Source organism: Sylvia atricapilla, chromosome 7 (genome assembly GCF_009819655.1).
Source record: "Sylvia atricapilla isolate bSylAtr1 chromosome 7, bSylAtr1.pri, whole genome shotgun sequence".
NCBI lineage: Eukaryota > Metazoa > Chordata > Aves > Passeriformes > Sylviidae > Sylvia > Sylvia atricapilla.
The window spans coordinates 14,582,745-14,606,062 of record NC_089146.1 but is presented as its reverse complement, the minus strand read 5'-3'; the positions used below and the strand labels follow the sequence as shown (position 1 = coordinate 14,606,062).

At 37.1% G+C, this 23,318-nt stretch overlaps 1 protein-coding gene across 1 annotated transcript in view; it reads left to right on the top strand.

Moving 5' to 3' along the window:
• The window catches only part of ITGA4 (integrin subunit alpha 4), a 35,321-nt gene that overhangs the window by 5,422 nt on the left and 6,581 nt on the right, over positions 1-23,318 (top strand). The window contains exons 3-22 of the mRNA XM_066322713.1: positions 870-976; positions 1,075-1,204; positions 2,481-2,548; positions 3,211-3,340; positions 6,677-6,762; positions 7,086-7,145; positions 7,236-7,373; positions 8,043-8,154; positions 9,785-9,879; positions 10,194-10,284; positions 11,590-11,635; positions 12,003-12,157; positions 13,506-13,660; positions 16,755-16,904; positions 18,290-18,366; positions 20,582-20,732; positions 21,473-21,571; positions 22,007-22,086; positions 22,408-22,494; positions 23,086-23,176. Of these exons, the coding sequence (XP_066178810.1) occupies positions 870-976; positions 1,075-1,204; positions 2,481-2,548; positions 3,211-3,340; positions 6,677-6,762; positions 7,086-7,145; positions 7,236-7,373; positions 8,043-8,154; positions 9,785-9,879; positions 10,194-10,284; positions 11,590-11,635; positions 12,003-12,157; positions 13,506-13,660; positions 16,755-16,904; positions 18,290-18,366; positions 20,582-20,732; positions 21,473-21,571; positions 22,007-22,086; positions 22,408-22,494; positions 23,086-23,176 (2,108 nt within the window). The remainder of the gene's footprint in view (positions 1-869; positions 977-1,074; positions 1,205-2,480; positions 2,549-3,210; positions 3,341-6,676; positions 6,763-7,085; positions 7,146-7,235; positions 7,374-8,042; positions 8,155-9,784; positions 9,880-10,193; positions 10,285-11,589; positions 11,636-12,002; positions 12,158-13,505; positions 13,661-16,754; positions 16,905-18,289; positions 18,367-20,581; positions 20,733-21,472; positions 21,572-22,006; positions 22,087-22,407; positions 22,495-23,085; positions 23,177-23,318) is intronic.

Here is a 23,318-nt window from a genome sequence, read left to right as displayed (position 1 = left end):
TGTGCTTTCTTATTTTATAAGAAGTTTTTTTAATAAACTATCATGCTGATGCATGGAAAATACCAATTCAATAATTTAAATTACGCTTATTCATACAAACATCTTAAAAATTAAAAGCTTACTTTATATAACTTTGAATAAATGTGTAGCTTCTCCTTACCCTGGGGACCACTACTTTTATGCTTTTGCTTTGAGTATTTGCTTTCTTGGCAATACTGTAGCCTTTTGGCCCTTGGGGGCACAGTTAGAAGACATTTCAATGTGTTCTCTCAAGGTTTTTTAAAAAAACTCTACTTAAGAGCGAACACTAAGAGCTGCTGGTGAATAATTGCAATAGTGGCAGAAGCATGGAGGACATGCATAGGTAATGATCTGCCATCCCCAGCAGAGGTGGCAGGAATACAACCTTTTATTTGATAGCCATTTGCAGTAGAGGTTGGTTTAAGGTCTGCTGCCAACAGGCACATAGTTGAAGAGGTGTTTGCTTTAGGCTAGAGTTTAGGTGGCACTCAGAGGTATTACTTATATTTCTTATGAACTTTCAGGCTGAAGAGCACTTACAGGGACAGGCCTTCGCCAAAATTGAGTGTAATGTTGCTTTCTATGTGAGTAATGATGGAGAAGCCCATCCTCACAGCCAGCCTATCACATTCAGAGCCAGGATGTTCCCCTTGGCTACCCACAACATACCTTTGCTCAAGAAGAAACTAAAAAGTTGGCGTGACGTGTGTAAGACAGAGACAGAGGTCAGATCCACCAAACCCAAATTGCTGCACTGTCCCCCCTCAGAGTTCTTGGGTGCTCCTGTTACCCACCACATTGTTCTTCCCCTTGTCCCTGTGTTCAGAGCCTTGCTCTTTGTCTCCTAGGCCATCCCAGTGGAGAGCGCTGTGGGAAGACTTGTGTGGAAGAGCGGGATAATCAGTGGCTGGGTGTCAGCTTGTCCAGGCAACCAAAGGAGGGCGGATCTGTCGTTGTATGTATTCACCACTGGGTCTGTGTGTCTGTTTGTCAGACTGCAGTCAGCTTTCCTAGGCTTCCATGTCAAATGCTGTGTTTGTTTTATATCCATAGGCTTGTGGACATAGATGGAAAAATGTGTTTTATGTGAAAAATGAGCACAAACTGCCGTATGGTATTTGTTTTGCCATTCCTCCTGATTTTCGAACTGAGCTGAGCAGAAGAATATGCCCATGCTATATAGGTAAGCAGAATGCTCAAGTTCTTTTGTAGGGAAGGGTGAGATACACGATTGAATGGTGCGGAGTTTGTGAAAAGCCTGTGTTGCTCTGAGCCCGTGTTCTGCTGCCAGAGGTTTGGAGGCTGAGTGCTGATAATATGAGTCCAGTTTAGATGTAAAGATGTTTATCACTTCGAAGAAAACCTGCTTTCAAAAGGCAAAAAATAATTGAAACTGAGCATCAGAATAGTTTTTTCCTGGACTGCATTGCTGAAGGATGTGTGCTTCTCAAGAACAGGCCAGTAGAGGACATCCTTCCTTCCTTCCTTTACTCTTGTCATTACTCTGGAGAGTCTCACAGCAGAGCAGCAGAAATACCTGCAAGTGATTGTTGCCATCTGCTCCTTAGCCTTTGATACAAAGGTGCTGCAGTGCCTGTCACACTGTGTGTCCTTGTCCCTTACCTGCCTTCTGCCAAGGCTGCTGCTGGTGACTTCTAAGGGTTTGTTCCTCAGAGAACTTCAGGAGCAGAATAAGAGTCAAGGCCTGAATCCAGCAAATTATTGCATCCATGCTTCCCCATTCTTACCTACCACCCACCGAGGAGAACGATCTCATGCCCCTGTGCCTTACCAACACAAGGGTCAGCTGACAGTCTGACGTTTCTGTGCAGGCAGACTAATGCCATCACATGTCCTGCTGCTGCCTTTGGAGACTGTTACAAGGGCTTGTTGAAATCATGCTTTTGGCTTTGGAAACTTTTAAGTGTACAAATCTGTGTATGGAATGAAGAGAACTCTGATGGCAGGCAGTCAGCAAAGAATTGCAGGAAAACAGAGCTGGGACAGTGTTGGGTTGCCAGGATGAAAGTACATCTAAGGCAACCATAACACAAACCCTTGATGGTACCAGTGGAGCACAAGACAAGTTCTATCAAGATATACAAGCCTGTATGCCTGAAGTACAGAGTGGAAGAGTATCCAGATGTGGTGCTCAAACTATTTGGCTGTTTTGTCCGTGGGACAATTTTGAAAGACAAGTATAGCCTTCAAAGTCATAATATTTCAAAGGCAGATGTGATCAAGTGATACATAGTGTTCTGAGTTTGTTACAATACTATATTGCACCTAAATGCTATACAGTGGAAACCAGTGTTTTTAGTTGTGTTACAGAACTGAAAACCAACTTTTTGGGAGAGGTGTTGTTTGGTAAGTTGTCTCAAATTCTATTGAGAGCCTGGTAACAAAACTCTGGAACTGAATGCTTCTCATCCTTTTTATTATTTCTTGCCTATTCTCAGATCATGCACGAAAGTTTGGAGAAAACCATGGGTCATGTCAGGCTGGAATGTCTAGTTTTTACATTGAGGTGTGTATTGAAGATACCAAATGTTTCTCTGTTTATAGACTTACTTTTATGTAAGTAAAATATATATGTAAGTAGGTATGTAAATGCAAACACCAATGCTGTATTTTATTATGGGAGGGAAAAAATCACTTTTCTAGTTTCTTTTTAATTGAATCTTGCTATGACTTGCATGATAATTCCCAAGTAAGACTTAAATTTTTATTCCCAAGAATACTTCCACACCTTACAAAATCCAAAGTTATTTTTCATCTGGAAAAAGGGCATGGTTATAGCAGAGGATGAAATTTTGTTATTATCTTTAATCTGTTTGATATAACATTTATAATGCTCACTTTCTTGCTTTACAGAGTAATATTCTGTATTATTTAATCTCCATTCCACCCTAAGATTGTAATTTCAAAAAATCTCTTTTGAGAAGGGAATATCCTGATTGTTGCTCTATTTCATTTTTGCAGTTCAGAGCTTTTAATAATAGTATTTTGATGAAATCTGGAAAATATTATCTCTAATTTAGTAGTAAACCCCAGTGCTGAGCCAGATGGATCTCCAGTAGCATTTCGTAGAATTCACAGGGGATCTAAAGAAGAGCATTTTACTCGTTTTGCGTATTTTGGTGAATATTTCAATGTGAATAACGTGGCTTTGTTTTACTTTTCTTTTAGGACTTAATTATAATGGGAGCCCCTGGATCGTTTTATTGGACTGGTTCTGTTTTTGTGTACAACACAACTGCGAATACAATCCATGCTTACACAGATTCAAACAACCAAGTGAAATTTGGCAGTTATCTAGGTGCTTAAAACATTTAATACTTTACTAAAATATGAGCTAAATAGTTGGTCTTGGGATGAGTGCACAGTGTTCTTCAGTGGTTTTGCTATTAATCCCAGAGGAAACAGTTCTAAAGATTTATTCTGATTTTGTTAAATATTGTTTAATTATAAGTCTTCCTCTCTGTTTTTTATATGAGGAAATGTCTTGAACAGTGGATTTCTATTCTTATCATCTCACCACTGACTTTTAACCATTTCTTGATTTAGAAGGTAGGGGTGCTTCTGATTAGCAATGGTTTTCATTTCACTCAAGTCTCAAATGCTGCCAAGAGCTTTCACAGAAAGACAGTGGTTTCATATATAACAGAAATGTGAAAAGATTTTTACAGTGAAAGCTGCAAGCAAGCAAGTCTCTATGACCTTTAAAGACAAACTTTCCTCCAATGGTTGTTTTTTTCTTTTTTATTCCAAACGTATCTTAGTCTGGATATGTGAGAAGGCAAACCTCATTTATGAATGTCTGTAACCAAGATCATGAAGCTCTACTCATGTACCTATATCTAAGTAACTACCTGGATTTAGTGCTACAGTTTGGAAAGGTTTATGCCAAAAAAACAGCAGCAGCTTCAGTCTTCTTACTACACACTGAGAAAACCTCATCTGTCTTTCCTGAACTCCTGAGCAAGAATATTTTTGCTTGTGAACACTGGTTTTTGCATTTTCCCATTTAAAGTTCTGGTTTACGTGGATAAACATTTCCTGTTTCTGACTCCACTCCTCTGACAATAGGAAGTTGGTGTATGTTATGAAATAGCTATTGTGAAACGCAGTGAACTAAGACTTTGAATCCAGTCCTGAGCCTACAAAGGCCACAGTGACTCTGTGGGAAAGTCAAGCGGAAGAGAGACTGGGTGGTAAAAGAGGATTAGACACACAGATCCATTGGGTCAACCAGTAGAATAACCTTTCACAGGACAGAAGAAAAGCTTCAGAGAATAAAAAAGCTCAAGCTTTCCAACAATAATCAGCAGGAAAAGTACTGCACCTGTCTAGGGAAAAAAAAAGTTCATTCCAGGTTTCTGCTTCTACGAGTATAAGAATGAGAATTACTGTAATGAATGAGTCAAATCATTGCCAGCCAGAAGCCTGGCACAGGCAAAAGGGTAAAAACCTGCATAAGGACTGTGTTGGGGAGAGGTTAGGTAAAGCCTTTCCATGCATATGTGGTCTCCCTTAGTTATTTTGGCCATCCAGGACCTGAAGTCAGCTGGAGTTTGCTTCATCTAGTGATCTAGTGCATGCTGCCTCACCAGAGCCGTATGTCTTCTAAACTTGCCCTTCTACAGTAAAGTGAAGAAGGGCACCATTATCTCATCAGCGTATCTTTACAGTAGCAGCTCTGATAAAACTGGAATTTTATGGTTTCGTGCTACTTACCCTTTGGTTCCTTCCCTCATAATAATCCATAGTTTCATTGAAAGAATTTGAAGGTACCTACCTGGCCCTCCCGCAGCTTCTGTCTCATCTTTGTAATTATTAAAGACAAAAATCTGTTCAGGGTTAATTCTGTTACCAGATGACTGTTTTTAGAAGTCTGAGTTTGTTGCTCCCTTAAGTAATGAATAAAATGATACCTACCAAGTGGCTGGAAGTATATAGTGACCAGAGTGTAATTCAAGCACATGAGTAGATACAATTGTCTACTTATTCTGTTCTTCCTCTGGTGGGGACGAAGATGTTGGCATCTTTATTTATGCTTTTCGTTAAACTGTTAAAGAATAATAATTAAGAAACTAGAGACTACAGAAAGTGCAGTAGTATTGTAGCATTTTCCATAAGAAACAAGGCTGTTCATGTACCAGACAGCAGAAAGAAAGACATTTGTAATACATAACACTAGGTAATATTTTGTTGACTACTTCAGAGTCTCTTGGGGAGTAGTAGCTGACTTCTATAAAAGGAATTTTCAAAGTTATTCACTGTTTTGAATCAGCTGGCCCTGATGAAAAAGTAACCTTAGGCATTTAACCAACTGCCTTAAAGAAATCATAAAATAGAACACAGTTCCTTTTAGAAATCTGAGAAGGGCAAATAACATTTCAGAAAAGTGAAAAACTGTAGCGATGGTAAAAAAGGAGTAAACGATGGAGCTGGAGATAAATTTCTCTGTGCCTTTAAATTTAAAGGGTCAGTTATGTGATTTCCCCTTCCCCTGCCAAACATTTTAATATCATTAAAGAAAAATGAAGACTATATGATTACTCTATAATCACTGGCTTTTTTTTTAAGCTCTTAAGAATTAGTAGTGTTTCACTTTAGCAAAACAAAAATAACCAGAAAATAAATGTCAGAGGAGGTAAATTAAGGTTCATCCTTAATTTTTTTAGTGTTGAGTAAATAAAAAACTAGGTGTTGACCTTCAAGTGATAAATTGCTCTGTTCATTTCTTTTAGCTTAAAATATGAAAAGAGAAAGGTGGCTTAATGAGAACTTGAAGTGTAGGCAGTTATCTTCACAGCTGAAAAATTCAAAGCTTGTTCTCATCAAGCCAAGATAATTTTTCCATTTTCTCTGCATGCTGTGAACATCAGCAGTCATTCAGTAAATGCCAGAGTAGCAGAAAATGTTGTCTGTCTTCCCTGTTTCAACTGGGCCAATGTATTCTGGAAAAAGTAAGAATGACTTGTGCAGCTACAGGTGAAGGTATTAGCCTTTGTTATGCAATTCTGTGTCAGGATATCTGCACCAAAATATGGTTCTGTTTGCAATCTCTCCACATACAGAAATGCTTTGTAATGTAGATTTATTTACAGAAGCTGATGTAGTATTTTCTTATTGCATAATCAGGCTTTTTCAATTTGTTCCTGACATTTTCATGTTGTGTCCATGGTGCTCTGTGTATGTGCACATAGAAGTAGCACTACATTTATTTTTTCTTCAATCCACTTATAATAGTCAAAGTAACAATTGAATCAAGTATTTCCACATTGCAGTGAATGTGCTTTTGAATAATTTTTATTTGTATTATTAGTATGGACTCACTAAACAATTGCAGAATATGCATTAACAAAAGATGTTTGCAATTTATTTTATTGTCTTTTGAAGTATGACAGATAATTGAGTTCTTGGGAAGAAATGAGTGTTTCTGACACTTTTTCCTGCTTGATGGAACTTACTGTCTGTAGTGACCTTTTGTTTCAAAAACTTCCTATTCTACTTTCTTTGCTGACTTGCATGAGGTCTTAATGTCAGACTCACGATAATTTATGGTGTTGACAGCTTTTATAAGAGTGCTCCCATTCTTTCTTTGTTATACAGCATTTCCAGTATTGAATAGTGCATTTCTGATTTGCAGGATATTCTGTTGGAGCTGGACATTTTCTGACACCATCCAGTACAGAAGTAGTTGGAGGGGCTCCCCAACAGGAGCAGACTGGTAAAGTAAGGGATTGTCTATAATATTGGCTTGAAGACTATAACCCTGCAAAAACACCCATCATCTTACAATTTAGATTAATTTATTAGACAAGTGTCAGATATGACTTCTCATGGGGGGAAAACTTGAAGAAGGAATTAGGGTAGGCAGTCTGGATAACATTGATGTGAACTGTGGTGTTAAAGAAAGGTGCAGATAGGAAGTAGCTGTATTTTGTGATATTGTGCATTGTTTTGCTGATTCTCTAGCACATGCTGTAGAAAGAGCATTGGGAAGTATTTCAGATTACAGTTTGCTGAACTTCACTTTTATTTTCTTTTCATTTTAGGCATATATTTTTAGCAATGAGAGGCAACTAAATATTCTATTTGAACTAAGGGGTAAAAAGGTAAATCTTTCATATTACTTTTCTGCAGCTTATAATTTCTAGTGCATCTTCATTAAAATTCAAAAATAATGATTTCTTGTCTGCACACAGCTCGGTTCTTACTTTGGAGCTGCAGTTTGTGCCGTGGATCTGAATTCAGATGGCTTTTCAGACTTACTAGTTGGTGCTCCAATGCAAAGTACCATCAGAGAAGAGGGAAGAGTTTATGTCTATCTCAATTCAGGTTCTGTAAGTATTTGCACTTAAAAGCACGGCAGCACAGCCGTTCTGGTTTAACAGGCTAAGGGGAGGAGTCTTCCTCTCTTGTCCATATTTCCAGATAAGGGAAAAGCAGCAGTAGAGCAGTGATGACTACCCCAGCAGGAGTGCATAGCACACCCCCAAAGGCTGTGGTGTCGGCTGTGGCACCGTTACTGACAGCACTGTTGGAACTGAAGACAGGCTGGGTTTGTTTCCCGGGAGCTGTGGGTGGTGACAGCCTGCCACTGCAGCCCCTTTCCAAGCTCTCGTCCACTGCTGTGCTTCCCACTGAACTGCCATCTGAAGAGCAACTTATTAAGCCCTTCAGAAGCAAGGAATGAAACGTTTGCATGCAGTTGCTGGTACCAGCTAGGAAAGAGATTGGTACTCCTCAGTTTTACAAATAACCTGACTGGACAGATTACACATTAGAGTAGGCTTCTTTTTATTCTTTCTAAGGTTCAGAAGTGGAAGTGTAATCACTTTACTAGTCTTACACTGATTACCATAAAATGTATTTAAAAATGCTTGCTTCTACATCAAGGAGTTTGGTATGGTTATATATTAGTGTCCAAGGCAGTTTTAAAATTTTGAGTAATATGCCAGGTCACCTGGAAGGGGCTCTGTTAATGTGCCATTGACTCTGTTTTCCTTCAGAAAGCAAAGATGGTAGAACTGAACATAGAGCTCAGCGGGAGTGACTCATACGCAGCGAGGTTTGGAGAGTCCATAGCCAATTTAGGAGACATTGATAATGATGGCTTTGAAGGTAAGAATAAAAAGAAAACCTGTTGGGTTTAATTCTCTCTGATCACTGGAATGTCATGATAAACAGGAGGATTATGGAAGTCTGAGAATTCTTTTGGTTTGGGACTCGACTTTTCTGACTTGAAATACAGCTGCTTCAGAGACATTGATGTGTAATACCAAGGGATTAGGTTCTGTCTAATGAAGAGCATGAGCATAAAGTGATAACATAATCTGCAACTTTTGGTGCTGGACCTCAAATGAATCACTAATTCTGTGTTAAATATCTGAGACAAAGTTTGGGGAACAATTTGGCAATTTTGTAACAATCAGGAATAAAAGTTGAGTCAAAATCTGCTTCTGTGTCACCAGTAAGTACTAAATACAGAAGGGTTATTGCAAACGATCTTCATTTTGGGAGACTGTTGTGGAAATACTGAAAAATAAAAAGTGCATGTAATATGGAGAGTGGCAGTAGGAAAAAAATTATAAGAAAAAGGCTGGAACCAAAATAAAAAGAAAAGTTGAATAATATAAAGCATTTTTCTGTAGTAATTTAAAAGCAGAGCAGACTCAACTTCTTCAATGGTCTCAGCCATCAGTCAGCCCTGTAAAGATAATGGGGTGTGTGTTGGTGTAGAATCTGACCTCGAGAATGTGTGTGTAATTTTAACAGGCACAACTTGACTGTCCCATTTTCTTCTCACCAGTAGAGAGATGTATGATGTGCTTTATGTGGTTTAATCACCACAGTGTCGATTCAGTCGATGTGAATTCAGTGAGAGAATTGCTCCATAAAACCAAACAGTCAGAGGCTTTGCATTTCTTGCAGTTTGGGTTTGGTGCAGCACGAAGTCTTTCTGATTTGCACATATTTAACTTTTTGTTTATTTGTAAATGCAAGTTCACAGTTATTAAAAGTGACTTTCAAGATGGTGTAAATAATCTCCCCATTCCTCCCTCCACTGTTTGGTTAACAACCTCTAGCTGTTTGAACCATGGGAGTTTTTGGTAAGGGCTGTTGAGGATGGATTGGTGAGTAGGTTTGTTCATTCAGTTTGAGTTGCCACACCCCACCAGGATTAGATCATCTAGGTACAAAACATATCCCTTTGTACCAACCAGCTACCTTCATTTCCTTATTAAATGCCTTTTCAAGCTTATTATTGTTAACCGTTACAGACATTTCATAGAAAAAATAAAGAGTTCATTTTGGACGTTGTATTAAGAGTACTTGTGTTTAAGTGACTTAATCCATGTGGGAAGAATAGGAAAATCATCACTGTTCCATAAATACAAGTCTTTTTTTATTCCTCTTTTTTTTAAAGATCATGATAATTTTGCCTTCTTTCATGGTAACCTTTTAACCTCTTGAGGGTAGAAATTAGTATTGCCAGAGATAGACTTCACCTTGAACAAAATGGCAGTATTTGATTGTTCCTTTTCACACATAGTAATTAAGGTAGAATCAGATTACTGAGCCGGTCTGTATTGTTTCTGTTTGCTTTATATCTGTGTTCAACACTGCCTTTGAATTCAGGCAAAATCTGGTCTGGCATTGCACGCGTTGTGAATCGTGATTTGCCTTTCTTCAGCTGCTCCATGTTCATATTTCCTAGTCAACTGATCATTGGTAAATTGTTTTCCCACAGATGTGGCAATTGGGGCTCCGCATGAAGATGATCTAAAAGGTGCTATTTATATATACAATGGCAGGGAAGATGGAATAACACCATCATTTTCACAGGTATGCTTTTTCAATGCAAAATGCCCAATCCAGAAAAACTCCAAGCTTAAATTTGTGATGGTTTTCTCTTCATTTAACAGTCTGACCATCTGAAGTACATTAAAAGACTTCAGAAAATGTTTACACGGTCTGTGATTTCCAGTCATTATATAACCTGTTAGAGAGGAAAAAAAAATTGTTTGGGGGGCTTTAGAAAAGGTTTATGGGATTTAAGTTCAGCAGGAGGATTGTTCTGCTAACGTTTTTCATTGAAAATTGTAACCCAGAGATTAGCTTTCCAAGAATAATTTTCTCTTACACGTTTTTCTCCTTAGAGAATTCAAGGACAAGAAGTTGGTAATTCTTTAAGCATGTTTGGACAATCTATATCCAGTGGCGTTGATGTAGATAACAATGGTTATCAAGGTAAATTAAACAATTTTGTTTGTTTTTAATTTTTAAAAGAATAGAATTTCACAGGGCACGACCTTACTGTGCTACTTGATACTTTTAACGAAGCAGGCTCTGTTATTGAGATGACATGTCACATCTCATATTTTGGGAAGAAAGAAGAGGTAAAGCTGAGGCCAGGCAGTCAGTTTTCACGGTCATCTAACTATTATTTAAGCACTGAGAACAATGTAATAGTGAGATCAGAGTGCACTAGGGGAAGAGAAATGTGATTTATATTTTTAAAGCACACGTCTCGTCTACAAATGTCACAATGAGCTGGTTTGGGCACTGGAAGTGTGTTTATTTGTCCAGACTAGTGTGCTAACCTAAATATATTGCTGACCTTCCCAGAGTCTGGATTTTGACAGGAGTCATGGGCTCCTTGACTCTCAGTCTGAGTGAACAGTACTTTAACCTCACTTTTAGAGCTCATAGCATTGAACTGAGACCATTGTGGAGTTCTTGTGGCTATGACAAAGTAGTGCTCATTTGGTGTAAAGCAACTTAGCTGCCAAGTATATATTAGTTGCTTTATAGATATCATCCAAACATTTTGATGTTTTGCAGATAAGTCTTAGGTCAGGTCAGGTATGTCTGTCCTGCTCTTGGGGATGTAAAAGCACAAAGTTGCCATGAACTGCATGTTGTATGTTCTGGCTCTGTCCAAAGACATCCAGATTCATTTGTAATGCTGGTCTGACAAGTAGGTTACAAGTAGTCTGCTCTCAGGTCAGCTGTTGGTTACTAATCTGGCAGTCCTCAGGCCCTTTTATCATTTAGTCATCTAATAATTCACTTTGAGAGGTATATATATACTGTCTTTATTTCCTTCCTTCTTGCATGAGTAAGTTTCAGTTAGTTTAAACTACTTTTCTCTCTCTCTTTATGTATAATTTCATACATGTAATAGACATAAGCAAATCAGTTATATATATTAAAACAGTATGTATGTGCTTGTATAGCAATACTGAATATCTGGATGGAGAAGGAGGCAAGTATCTCCTGTTTAGCTGAGTGGTCTTTTAGTATCAACCACTTAAATGGGGAATAGAAATCAAATCATCGTATTATCAATATCAGCAAGTCCAAAAAATTAACATGCAGCATTTATAGACAGTGGAGAAGTATTTGAGAAACTACCTTTGAATACTGGCATATCCCTTCTAATATTTGGTCTTAATGCTGACCAAAAGGTTCTATATATGTTATACAGTGCTTGTACCTAAGAAATAATTCCTGTTGACAAATTATGCTTATTGATGCATTCTTTTTGTGCAGATGTAGCAGTTGGTGCATTTTTCTCTGATTCTGCTGTGGTGCTGAGGTGAGATGGCTATGTTTCAGTACTTTTGAAGACCATACAATTTAACTCTATTTTTTAGTGGAATTTATTAAAACTCAGTAGTTTTATTTAACCTCATTATATTCTTGATGTCTTAACTTCAGTCATTAGGCTCTAGAAGGCTGTGCTAATGAAACATTTAAGTAAACACATTCACAAAATGAAAATATCATTCTGTGATTTTTTTGAGGTAACAAATATTGCGCATACTATCTGAAAAATGCAGATAAGTTTATAATTATTATTCTAAAATATAAAAATAGATTGTCAGGGATAGTTAGTTTTTGCAGAGATTCTGTAAGCTAAATCTGAACGTTATTTGTGAACACTAACTCTTTTCTATTCTTAGAACAAAGCCAGTGGTAATTGTTGAAGCTTCTTTAAAGCATTCTAATTCAATAAATCGAACAAATTTAGACTGCATGGAAAATGAGCAGCCTGCCACCTGTATGCATTTGAAGCTGTGCTTTACCTATAGAGGACGGGAGGTACCTGGTTATATTGGTAAGCTACTAGAAAAATAATCCACTATATGTATTCATTTTAAATGCACCTGTTTATGGAATAATGCTACTGGTATTTAATGGACAGTTAGTCTGACTTCAGTATGAGATGAAAAGCTGAAAACCTGGATACCTTTTTTATGTTATGATTACCCTATAACATCAAGCTATTCCACTACTGTTTGACTTGGAAAAACAGCACATCCCTGCTGGGACTGCTGGAGTTACGTGGCCTTGGGGAGACAGCAGCATTAAAAGGGTGATATTTAGATGTCCTCTAACAGCAGTCCTCTCAGGCATGGACCAAACCAGATGGGACTGCTGGAGGATGCTGCCTTCCACTTAGCAACAGAGAGAAAACGTTCCTTCACAAACCAGCTCAAGCAGCTGATCATACCATTGTGGGACATTATGTAAAAGAGGGAGTCCCACCAAAATTACTGGAAAATAAAGCTTGCATTATATTTTATATAAGGCATATTTTGCTTTTGGCAAAAAGCTGCTATTGCTAGAAGTGGTATCTATCAGAGGGAATATTCATGATGAATTGATTTAAAATAATTTACTGTCTGCATTTGACTGTATTGCCTAAGTGCTTTTAACCTACTTGTCATGTGCTATTTGTAAACTGCAAACAGCCCTGCAAGTACATGGTATATAAAATTAAATTGCTCAACTCTTCTGTGTGAGAACAGACAATAACCTTTGGGAGCATGTTACAGAGAGCACGTGCAGTGATGAACTGTAAAGTTATGTCTTTTGATCTTTTTTAGATCTTTTGAAACTCATATTCATTTTGAAAGATGAACAGTCAGACTGGGTCACCCTTGCTGGACTTTTTAACTTGAGAAATGGACTAGTAGAAATTGTAGATAACCTAACTCTTGGTGAAAAATTTAGAAGTAATAGATCTGTAATGCTCTGAAGCTTGCTTGCAACTTGTTATCATAGCAATTCATGCTAACTTCAATAGAAAGAACTGTGAAACAGTATTTGTCAGTGTTTGTTGACTTAACTGTTCATTGTAATTTGCTGTCAGCCCTGTAGCTAACTGAAGTGGGTTTTCTATAAATAGATTTTGGTAGGAAATTATAAATACAACCTGATAAACTGTCCCTGATATAAAAGCATGTATCAGGGAACAGCCATGAAGCAACCAGTTTTCAGGGTACCAGAAGTTTTTATTAGGTATGGATTTATGTCAGAGTGGTTTAAGCAGAGCATTTTAAAATGGATGTTACAGAACATACTTACGGAAGTCAGAAATTGTCATTTCTACCGTAAATTCATTATGATTGCAACACTTAAAGATTTTGCAACCTTTTTTTTTCCTGGGTTTTATTTTGTAGTATTGCTTTATAATCTGAGTGTTGACGTGAACCGAAAAGAGGATACACAAGCAAGATTTTATTTTTCCTCCAATGGAACATATGATACAATCTCAGGAAGAGTAAAGATTTACAGCAATATTACTGCCTGCAAAGATCATCCAGCATTTATGAGGGTAATGTAGTTTTCAGTATGTATTGTCTTGTAAATCCTTTGAAAAGAAGACCTGCTGCAAAAGAACCTATTCTGTTTACAATTGCATCACATCATTTTGGAAGTACAGTATTTGTATTCAGAACTTCCACAGTTAATATATTTTAATTCTGATGCTTTCTCTGGGGAAGTCAGTGGGTCTGCCATCTCTTTCATTGCTGAGATGATGTATAATAATAATAACCACAGTGATTAAGTGAAACCATGAGTATTCTTGGAATTTTTTCATTTTTATGGATGACAGATCATACATAGATTGAGGTTGCTTTGAAGCTACCATGAAGATATGACATTCATATTCTGCTGAACACTTCTCATGGAACTTTCTTATGTAATCCATAATGCAAAATCCTAAAACTTGCAATTTTTATCTTTTGTCATTTGTAACTATTTCAAAGGACATGTCTATAGTCTTGCTCTTGTTTTCATTGTGAGTGAATAAGGTGGACTCAGCTGAACAGGGAAGAACCCATTCCTGATCCACAGGAAGTGAAATGAAGACAACTGGTAGAAAAGTCTGTAGTTCAAGGTTTATGGTGTGGTGTTCTTTGTGAATTTGCTGCTAGGAGCCAAAGGCTAGCAGGATGTGAAGAAGAGGATGAGCGTTGCTTGGGCTTGCTCGGTTTTTTTTCCCTTCAGGAATGTAACATTCACCCATAATCTGAAGGTGGAAATGGGGTAGGAGGAGCACTCACGAGAGTTCCACAAATTAATTTAGAGCTGAACAATATCAAGAATCTGCACTGTGCTGAAAAGGGATCTCTGCTTACAAATGTGAAGGCTGCACAGATACGTCTTTGTCCTGGACCTGATCAGTAGTGAATGTGGTTACAGCTCTCCCTCTGTGATGGTGTGGAGACAGCTTTGCTGTAGAAAAATCTGCCAACAAAAGTGCTTCAGAGGAGAAGCCACTGAGGCAGAAGTTGTGCCAGAGCAATGGGCAGAGCAGGAGGCTGTGCAGGTGTCAGCCAGGGAGGCCTGTACCCACACCAGGAATAGATGGCACCAGCTGCTGGGTTGGCTGCTGGTTTCTGCAGAAGCAGAGTTTGATGCAGCAGCCACCTTCCCTTGAAACTGGGTACTGACCCAGAAGTAAGTCAGTAAGATCTTAACTACAAAAGTAGTCTCAAAGTGGCTGTTGCTCTGGAAGGAATGATCTATTGTATTCATGCTTGATGTATCCCTCTAAAAGATGAATGAGGACTTGTCTTCAAAGTGGAAAAAAACCTGTAATCATGATAAGGATATATTTTTAAGGCCATTCAATTAACAAGAAAAAAATAATCACTTCTATTCTATCAAACATCTTAGAAGCTTGTCTTCCAAGACAAAAATTATGGAAAAACTTGGAACCACAACAAAAATAAAAATCAATGAACACAAAGGAACCATATTTTATTAAACTCAGAAAAAATAGACTTCTCTCCTGTCAGACCTTATCTAGGGGGGAAGAGAGGGAGTATTTAGATGTAAGGGGAAATAGGAGCAATAAAATAATGGACTAGTTTTCCTAGCCTTTTCTTTAAAATCCTCAAGGTAGCAATTCTGTGACCTTTTGAAACAAACATCTATCAAGGTGATTGATGCAGTTGATCCTGCACAAAGGCTGGGAAATAAATTTTATTTTCTACAGCTACAAAAAAACCTGCAGGGAAATATTTTTTCCATGTATTTTTCTTCTTCCTTGGTTTCCCTTACTTTTTGTTTGTGACATGATTAGAATCCAATTCTTCATCATAAAGCTTCAGGGTAGAAAGGAAAGCTTATGTTACCTCCTGGAAAATTGCCCAGATGCATCTCAACTGGTAGTTGCACCTAAGTGTATGTTGCTTGCAGGAGCAATGGCAAATTGCCACTTACTTTATAGGAGTTTTGTAAACTAACAGAGATGTGACTGACAGCTGACCTTGTACAGATTTCTGTACCAGCATTAGCAGGTATTTGTGTAGGAGGAAGGAATTGATTTGCCTCATCAATTCCCACAGTCTATCATTAGGGTTTTTTTTTTTCCTCCATAGAATTCAATCTTCTTTTCAATTCTTAATTAATAGCATTATAAGCATCTCCTCCCACCCAGAAGGTTTCTGTACTTGTATGAAGCTCCTAAAGTTAAGAAAGTGTGAATGTCTGTCAAGTACAGTCCTTGCAAGAGACAATATAAATTTTATGTATTTTGAGTAAAGGCTAATTAATAGCTAATTAGTATAATGGAAGTAGTATAAAGCAGATGCAGAGAAGACCTTGTGGAAAATTATTATGAATTAGATAATACGTGATTTGGCCAACACAAGCTTGCAGATAAGAATTAAAACAGTGGCCATGTGGAAGGACAATCAGTGTTTGTCTCTCCCCCCCACTTAGGGAGTAATTTAATCAGGTTTGTTACTGTTGGTGCTTCAAGCTGTTCAGTTTTCACAAGTAGGTAGTTTGGGCTCAGATCTGAACATTCCTACACAGGCAAGGCTTCCTATACAAAACAGTCATTTACTGAAGAGTTCAATCTTTTTAATACAGAATGAAGGGGCAGAAAAATAAAATACAGTCACAGCTTGATTTAGCATGAATACCCATTGTGTTTGTCTGGCCTCTTTCCACTGGGTAACTTTCTCCATTTCAAAGAATTTTTCAGCCTATTTTTCTACTTGGGCAGTGCAGCCTTTCATAGGTGTGTGAGGCAGGATTTTTGACAGAAGTAGGCTCACTGTTCATCAGGATTGCAACACTTAAAGATTTTGCAACCTTTCTTTTCCCTAGGTTTTATTTTGTAGTATTGCTTTATAATCTGAGTGTCAGATTTCTCCTCAGAGAAGAATCATCCATTCTGAAATGGCTGATGCTTGTCACTGAACATATTATGCTTTTACCCACTTCTGATTGCCTTCTTCAGCAACAAAGATGTCTGGAAAAGTGTATTATTAAACCATATGGAATTATTTAATGTGTGAAAACTTATGTTTTGCTGTTTTAGTGAGTTCTGGGCAACCCTGTAACTTTAAAACATAAGCATACATGTTTTGTCTTATATGATTAACTCATTAGGTTTCCAATTTTCATAGAAAGATGTAAGGGATATCTTGACTCCGGTGCATGTTGAAGCGAGTTATCATCTGGGGCATCATATTCTACAGAAAAGAAATGTTCAAGAATTTTCACCACTTCAACCTGTTCTTCAACGCAAGAAAGAAAAAGATGTTATAAAAAGCAAGGTTAGTGTATAAGTGCTCTTTTTTCCAATGCAGTGAGTTAAAATACTCATGTTTTAATCTCCAGTTAAAAAAAAGCTTCACTGATTGACAGCATTGTCCAGACCAACACCTAAGGGTAGTGTCTTGATATTAATTAGTAAACCAGAATGCTAAAAAAAGCCTCATTTTTTGCTCTAAAAAAAATCTTTGCAGAAGTTGTGTGCAATCTGTATTATGATTTAAAAATAAAAAAGGCACGTGCAGAGAACTTGCTAGCATATATAGTACTGTATACCTCAGAACACACATGTATGAAATTCACTCTTGGAAATATCCATTCTTTTTCAACTAACACAGTATGAGTCACTTTCAAATAGAAAATTGTACTTCAAAGTTATTTCTGTGTTAAATACACAATATCTTGTTGATATTAATCTTGAAGTGTTGATGTTGCTGAAATACTGGTTCTGTAAAGGTACTGCAGGTTTTCAAATACAAAGTCTGTGAGGGAAGAGTATGTTCTTTATCCTTTAGTAACTATGAAATTAACCTTTTCTTCCAAAAAAATCCCAACTTATTAAGAGACTCTAGCTTTTGTAGAAGTCAGAATGCCCTGAATTTTTAGCTGTTCACAATAGTAAGCTCCCCAGAAAAGTGCCCAGAACACTGAGCCTGTCTGAGTTCCAGAAGTGTTTGGACAATTCTGTCAGGCCCAGGCTGTGGCTCTTGGGGATGTCCTGTGCAGGGCCAGGAGCTGGACTCAGTGATCCTGATGGGTCCCTTCCAACTGAGCTTTCTCTGTGGTTCCTGTAACTGAGGTACAGTTGGCCATCAGAACTCCTGAGATACAGAAAAGCTTTGACTTTTCATTTTCATTGCAAATTTTGTTTTAGAAGCCTCAGAGTTAGAAAGAAAGAAAGAGGATGATGTTGAAGACAGTGACATAAACATGCTCTGTAACATATGGATAACCCAGGCAAGGACACCCTCAACTCGTGGTGTCTGCTCTCATCAAACCTTACTAGCAGTAGGAGAAGTAAGAGTTGTGTAATTAAACTCTTGCAAAAATTACTGTGCTGTGTTATAGGAGAGACTCCACAGACGTCACTTCTGGATCTTCTAAAACATTCTGCCCTCCTTATGTACTGCTGTAAAAATTGTCTGAACATACACCCACAGGTTTAACTGTGACAGACTGAGTCTGGAAAGCCTCTTCACTGTTGCTCTGGATGCACAGAATGTGTTTGGGAAAGGGAAACTCACAGCCTGATTTGAATTGTATGTTAGCACTAAGAGTTATTAGACACTTCCTTGGTGCTTAGTTACTAGATGATGGGTTGACTGTTACTCACTATTGGAAGCATAAGACACTGAAGTGCCTTTTTTTTTTAATTTGGCTTTTTCAGTTTACTTTTGCAAGATTTTGCTCCCAAGAAAATTGTTCAGCTGACTTGAGAGTTTCTGGAAAAGTTGTTTTTCCAAAGTAAGTATAATATAGCTTTCATTTTTTTTTACAAGATTTTATTTAAATTATTTCTTAATCTTTTGTATATAAATAAGAATAATTTGCAAAATCTCAGGGCTCCCTGAGGAAAAACAAGTAGTAAATCTGTGCTTAATATTTTTTAAATCATAAATCTTCCAGGCAATGTAACCAAAATCTATATGATTGAAGAACTTTTATTCCATAATTAAAAGATTTTACAGCTCATAAAATACATTTTCATAAAAATATAATTTGTGTTCTACACTTCATATATAACTGGGCTAAGATAACACTGCACGGTGTATACTCAATATGCAGACATCATAACTATTGTAAAATTCACAAGCTGTTGGTTATTTCTGCTGCTCTTTCTGGATATATTATATTTGCACTGTATGAAGTCTCAATCAACAGTATAAAACTAAAGATGTCATATTCTTAAATAAAAGGGCCACTTAATTTTTTTAAGTTTTATTTTATCGCCACAGCCTTTTTCTTTATTGGCTATTATATTTCGAAGTAGGAAATGCAGGTAGTCAGTGAGCAAAAAGAGAAATTGTAGCTGTTGTGAATCTCAGCTATTTAGATATTTTACATGTAACTTGGATTTTCTTGTGTCATTCACCACTTTTCAAGTTGATTCTACTTAAATCAAAATACTAGGTCGAACAACCAAAAATGACATCAGAAGATGCTTACAGTCACGTAATATAGATAAATCACACCTCTGTGATCCTGAGCACAAACCTTGTCATCTTCATAGATTTCAGAGTAAGATGAGTATCCTTCTGCCCACTTTAACATGAGGCCTGTGGCATGAGTCCTAAGCCCTTACATTTTCTTATGCTGGATGGTTATTTTATTTAAACACTCGTAAACTTTTCAGAAAGAATGGTTTTGCAGCATTTTCATTCATGACAGAAATCGGTTTTGAAGGTACTTCCAAGCTTTAAGAAAGGAAAACAGATTACAACATACCTGCTTGACATTAGGCACCAGTAGCAGGTTTGCACTGTAAATAAATAGTCTAAATATCTTCATAAAAGTGTGAAGTATCACCTTAAATTACCTTGTGCCCCTAGAATCTCGATTAAGAATTAGTTAGCTGTGAAGCAATAATTTATTTTGTCTTGACAGAATGCATTCATTATCCTTGAAGAGCAAAGCAAACAAACACGTTTGGTTTTAAAAGAATGAAATCAAATAGGGATGGCAATGTAATGCTTTATTTACTGAGTAACAAGTCTTCATGTATACACTATTGTGTTTTGTTTAAATTGCTTAGATTTTGGCCTGCTCTGTAAATTCCTAGTCTGCATCATGCATTTTTTAATGAAGAATGAAATATGATTACGCAGGAAAAGCTTTAGTTCAGCTTTGTTGTAGTCCCAGATGTGCACCTGGTGCCTTTGTGTACTTGTGTGTTAAGCTGGGAGGCATCTTTGTGACAGCATATTGTTAATGAGCTTGGCTTTAACAGGGGTAAGAGGAGTGAGTGGTGGATATATAAGTACTAAAACAACGTTCAAATTTAACCTAAACTTGACAAGCTACTGAAATGTTAACATTGTGTTTTTCTTTAATTTGCTTTTGTCTTGGAACCTATCTGCTTATGCAGTGCTTTTGCCTTCTGTTGCTTTTATAAGTGCCAGCTTCTTTCCCAAAGGTGTTCAGTGACTAATGCTTTGGTTTCAAGCCAGAATATCTGATAAATGTCTATTTCTAGGCACCCTTTCTACAAGTCTTAATTAAACTTTAATGTCAAGCTGAAGTTTACTTTTAGCCCCCAATAGGGTGTGTGCGCTTGTAACATGATTATAGAACATGAAATAGATCATAAGGGAGACATGTTCACTATGCCCCTCTTCATATTAACTGAGTCCCAGATCTTGAGTGCAAAGAGTGGATGCTGAAATACTGTGGCAGTGATGCTTTGCTATTCTGCCCTGTGAAGGAAAGAGCTGCTCTTGGAAAGGCCAGAAGCACAACTGGACTGATGACAATTTCCTTGCTCTCATTTCCCTCTTCAGGCGTTAAGGGGTGACCATCATACAACTGCTCTCATACCTTAGTTACAGAACTGAGTAAAACCTTCCCTTACATCTCCAGTTGAGCTTTGTCAGAACCAACTGAAATTACCTAAAAGAGTAGCTTTTTCCTATAGGATGCCTAGAATTACTTTCCATTTACATTATGATAATTATTTTTATAGGCCTCATGATAAGAAAACTTACCTTGGTGTTGGAAGCATGAAGACTTTATTGTTGAACATTTCTCTACTTAATGTTGGAGATGATGCATATGAAACTCTCCTCCATGTTCAGATCCCTAAAGGTCTTTATTACATTCGAATTTTAGAATTGGTAAGAAAAAAAAAGTCTCTCAACCAGTAATCCTCTGACATTTTTCTTTTTCAGCCTGGCGTTTTTCAAATTATGTTTATGAATTGTTGAGTTTCTTTAGATACTGAACCTAAGTCCCTTCACCAAAAGCTGCCAAAACATTAATTTGTTAAGTTCTTAGGCTTCTAGCTACCTAAATCAAGTGCAATTTAATCCATACAGATTACATAATTTCGCTAGCAACTAAAATCATAAAAAAAAGGTTTAAAACTATTTCAGGATGTTACAGCTGGGTTTTTCCTGATGATTATGTTTTCAGTGATCACGAAGATCTCATCAAATCTCCCTTTTCCTAAATACACACAGGCTTATAAAACTCATAAATCTAATTGTGCTCTCTTTCTGCCTTTTTCAAATAACTGTTCTCCATGCAGAATCCCCAGATCCACCTCTGTGAGTTGGCTTTTAACGTGGGTGGGTCTGGTGTACGTGCCTTAGCTTCAGTAAAAGCAAGGAGCAGATGAAGTAACTGATATCATAATCAATATAATCTGTTATGTTAAAGTGCTCATGGGTGTCCTGGATATTGGCATCTGTGAAATAACAAACACCTGGTCCAGAAAAATATAAAGCACCCAATTTTAGTGTGTGCATGTAACTTGAAGTGTCTGGGGGGAAAAAAAAAAAAAAAAAAAAAAAAAAAAAAAAAAAAAAAAAAAACCACTTTATTTTAATCATTAGTAATTTGTCCTTTATTTTAGGAAGAAAAGCAGATACATTGTGCAGTATTAGATAAAGAAATTAATGCAGTGACACTTGAGTGCAGTGTTGGCTATTTATATGTGGATCACAACTCAAAGGTAAGCTGTAAATGAAGTTCCTAGCATTAAAAACACCCTAAATATGTTATGAGGACTTTCATGGGGGGGGAAAAATCTCTGCATCTCTTCTTCATCCCTAACCAACATCTCTTGTCATGTTGGTATCTGTATCTCTCCTGCTACTTTTAAATGAATTGCTTAAACACTCCGTGGAATAATTCATTAAAGGACAACGGTGTTTGTATTATGCATCAACTGATTGTGCTTGGCTTCCAGACAAGTGAGCTGACTAATGCCATGGACATATGTCTTAGGTCAATAGAAAGGGAGTAGAAGACATAAAAAGCAAGTATTTCCTTAGTTCTCAATCTTTTAGGGCAGGAAATTCTAAGTGAGCTTAATAAAATATTTGCATTGAAACTGTGTCAAGATACACTCTCATTTAATACAAGGAAAAATTTATATTTTCTACAGCTGGATTATAGTTTCCTCTTGGATGCAAGCTCATTAACCAGAGCAGAAGAGGACCTCAACATCATCATCAATGCTACCTGGTAAAGTCTAATAAAAATTGCTCAATGGAAAATACTGCTAACTTTGAAAAACAGATAACTGGAAAGGCTTAGCAAAGCAGGATTGCAAGGGAGTAAATTGGTTGCAAATCAAATAGAGAAAGAGAAACTATTTAAAAAAATAGGTGATAGATATTTAAATAATGAGTAGGCTTCTGCCTGTAAAAAAATGTGTGGGGCATTATGTTACCAGTTAAGTATCTCTTTTAATAAACTGAAAGGTCTGTTTATTAATTTTGCAGAAGTAGTGTATAGCTTATGATGATGCCTTCAATACAGATTATTCTCTTTGCATTTTTGTAGTAAAAATGAAGATGGGAACATGTTGCTGGATAATGTGCTAACATTACCTATACCTCTAAAATACGAGATTGAGTTAAATACTCATGGGTAAGTCACCTATTTGTATTACCTGCACATCCACAGAAGTGTTGTCTTGTTACTATTCTGAATTCACAAATCTTTAGGCAGAAGTGTGAGGTAGCTGAAAAATCCTGGGACTGAGTTGGCACAACTATCCTGTGCTCTAACCCAGACACTTGTAAGTTTTCTTCCACTACTGTGGGATGAGAATATTGGTATCTGTGGTGCTTCAAATTTGTCTCTGAACAGACTGACATGTTTTAAAAAGTGGAATACTTTTTACAGAAAGATGTGTTTAATAAGAGCATAGCAGATCCTCAGATTCCTTGCTTAACGTGACCCATACTCTGGGTTTGTTGTGGAGCATTCATGGAGCATAGCTTTGGGTGAGAATTTATGACTTTTTATGATTCATCTGCCTTTTTCAGAGGAAAGAGTATAAATGTAGAGGGTTTCAATTCCAAAGGCAGATGATTTGTACTCTGTGTTCCTGGATTTATTTAAAAGCAAACGTGGGTGTTTTCTTACAACCAGTCTTACTGGAGGTAGCATGGAGCAGAAAGTTATGCTAATGATATATAGAAATTCTGTTTATTAACAATTTCTAAACCATTGTAGGTTTGTGTCACCAACCTCATTTGTTTATGGAGCAGAAGAGAGAGATTCACCAATGACATGTATGAAGGAAAATATCAACTTCACTTTCCATGTAAGAGTTTTCCTTTGTAAACCCTGTCATCCTTGTTTTGAAGGTTAATGTTTAGTGCATCTAATGATTGTTTAGACAGTAAGGAAATGTAAGAGCACAAGGGCATCAGGAGTATTTTTGTCCATTGGTGATGGGAAGTTGC